The sequence below is a fragment of the Cyprinodon variegatus genome, unplaced genomic scaffold, assembly GCF_000732505.1.
Source record: "Cyprinodon variegatus isolate N-32 unplaced genomic scaffold, C_variegatus-1.0 Scaffold525, whole genome shotgun sequence".
NCBI classification, from domain to species: domain Eukaryota; kingdom Metazoa; phylum Chordata; class Actinopteri; order Cyprinodontiformes; family Cyprinodontidae; genus Cyprinodon; species Cyprinodon variegatus.
In genome coordinates this window covers 576,491-578,788 of record NW_015150978.1, presented here as the reverse complement: position 1 = coordinate 578,788, position 2,298 = coordinate 576,491, and the positions used below count along the sequence as shown (strand labels likewise).

The 2,298-nt window shown below is 39.6% G+C and overlaps 1 protein-coding gene across 1 annotated transcript in view; it reads right to left on the bottom strand.

Annotated features, from left to right (window-relative positions):
- Positions 1-2,298, bottom strand: part of LOC107095129 (CREB-regulated transcription coactivator 1-like) — a 46,159-nt gene that overhangs the window by 17,610 nt on the left and 26,251 nt on the right. Inside the window, exon 8 of the mRNA XM_015391105.1 lies at positions 905-1,003. Coding sequence (XP_015246591.1) covers positions 905-1,003 — 99 coding nt within the window. The remainder of the gene's footprint in view (positions 1-904; positions 1,004-2,298) is intronic.

Genomic DNA, 2,298 nt, shown 5'->3' with positions numbered 1-2,298 from the left:
GATACCGCGTTTTTAAAAATCAATTTGCAATCAGCAGATGAAAATATATCTGAGTATATTATTTTTCAAAGTGTCAGAAATGGATAACAAAACTGCTATTTTCAATGACTACTTATTTTTGTCCAGCTTTAACATCGGTATTGATATCGGTTATCGGCTACATGAGTTTTAAAATATCGGCATATCGGATATCGGCCAAAATCCCAATATCGTGCATCCCTAATATTTACATATTTTCTGGACCCATCAAAATTTAGAAAACATTTATGTGTAATTTTTTTTTCAGTAAAATCAATACTCTTATTCTGCACCACTCTAGATGTTCTATGGATGTTATATTCTAGAAAAAAATTATCTTTTTGATGAGGAAGTTGTAGCTATGTCCTTTAACTTGCAGTTGTTTTTACCTCTTGCAGCTATTTGCATGAGTAACTCTTATTTTTATGTTTTCAGTACTTCTTTCTATTTGCAGCATGTTTGCACCCCGAGCCACCTCACATTTCACTTCTGTGCAAAACTGAAGCTGATGAAAACGAAGCAGGAGAAACAAAAGGGTTGTTAGAACTAAAAACCAAGGCAACCTAATATGAAACAACTAGTTTAGCTCTTTTGGAATAGCAACCTTTAGGTTTTCCTCTTCCAGCATGTTTTAAGTGTCTGACTAAAAGCACTTGGACACCTGAAGGAATTCACATTTTCCCTCAAGTTTTCATGCAAGTAGCAAACCAAAGATGTTAGCAGGGATCTATGCTAGAATAAAAAAGTGCAGCTTGTTTTTATTCTGTGGATGAGCACAGTGCAGTGCAGAGATTCTAACATTCATTACGGACTGTAGCTCATCTGTAGGAAGAAGAAAGCAGCCAGAGTCAGAGCAACGCGCTGCATGGGGCTGTGAAGTGCTCACCGTGTTCATGTCGATGGTCATGTTAGGTTGTGCAGATGTCTGGTTGTCTGACGTAGAGCAGGAGTTGACAGACGAAGTAAGCTGTACTAGACCCGTCTGCTGTAGAGCAAAGAGTGAAATCACAATAAATAAGACCAGCAACTGCTTTTATAGTGTGTTGGCGGCAAATGCAAAACCAGCAACAAAAAAATAAATAAAAAAATAAAAATGGCCACTCTCGAACGCTTCTCTTTGCATAGAATTTAAAGCGACAGCAATTGGCAAGGAAGGAGAAAGGCCTCCTTTGTCACCTCTTGGTTGTTGTTTAGAGGACCCAAATGCAGAGGCAGAAGTGATTTCTTGGTGTTTTAATGGTAACACAAACAATAGGGGGCAAAATCCAAAAATACAACTAGAAATGTTACACAGACCGGAACCATGGAGACATCAAGGGAAAACACGCACAAGGACCCAGGGAGAGACGAGGTGAGAGGACAACGGTGACAACAGGACCAGCAACAACAAGGAACCAACAAAGAGTGAGAGCAGAGGGAGAGTATATATAGCTGACAGAGACAAAAGGAGGGCTAACGAGCTGACAAGGAGCAGGTGTGAGGGGAGACAACGAGGGAGCCAAGGGGAAAGGAAGACATACAAGAGGGCAACAGAGGACAACAGAAAAACAGGAGAACTAACATAAGCCTAGAAATAACAAAATAGGAATTAAACCAATAAAACTAGAAAACAAGGAGCAAAGAAAAGCACAACATAATCAAAACCATGACATCCTTAAATCCTTAAATTTACTTTCCACAGTAAATTTGGTTGTGCATCCTTCGTAGGTGCAGCAACGCTCTCTCGCTTTGCTGTAATCCACAAAAGTAACCGTTTGCAAATGGTGGCCAGCAGATGGCCGCTCACGCTGAGCCTGGTTCTTCTGGAGGTTTCTTCCTGTTCAAAAGGAGTTGTTTTTCTCTCCACTCTCGCTAAATGAATGCTGGGTATGAGGGAATGCTGTAGAGCAGGGGTTTTCAACGTTTTCCAGGCCAAGGACCCCCAACTGATGGCGAGAAGGAGCCGGGACCCCCTAATTATATATATTGTATTAAAATTGTGTTCTATCGAACTGGTTCTATAGTCACTCTATTACAGATAGAGTAATGTAATGAAAGTAATTTTCCCCTGGAATTATTAAAGTTTTTCTGATTGTGATTCCTGGTTGATGGGACAGGTGTTGTGAATGAAACGGTGCCCAGCTTGAAAGAGCTGTGTGTCGCTGAATGTCATTTGCCTCCATTTATCCGTTTACTTCAGTTTGTTCAATTCATGTTAATGTGTATTTAAAAACATTTCAATTAATGGAAATAATTATAGGGGGAATATAAAAAAAAAAGTCTAATCAACCAAAACTTTCG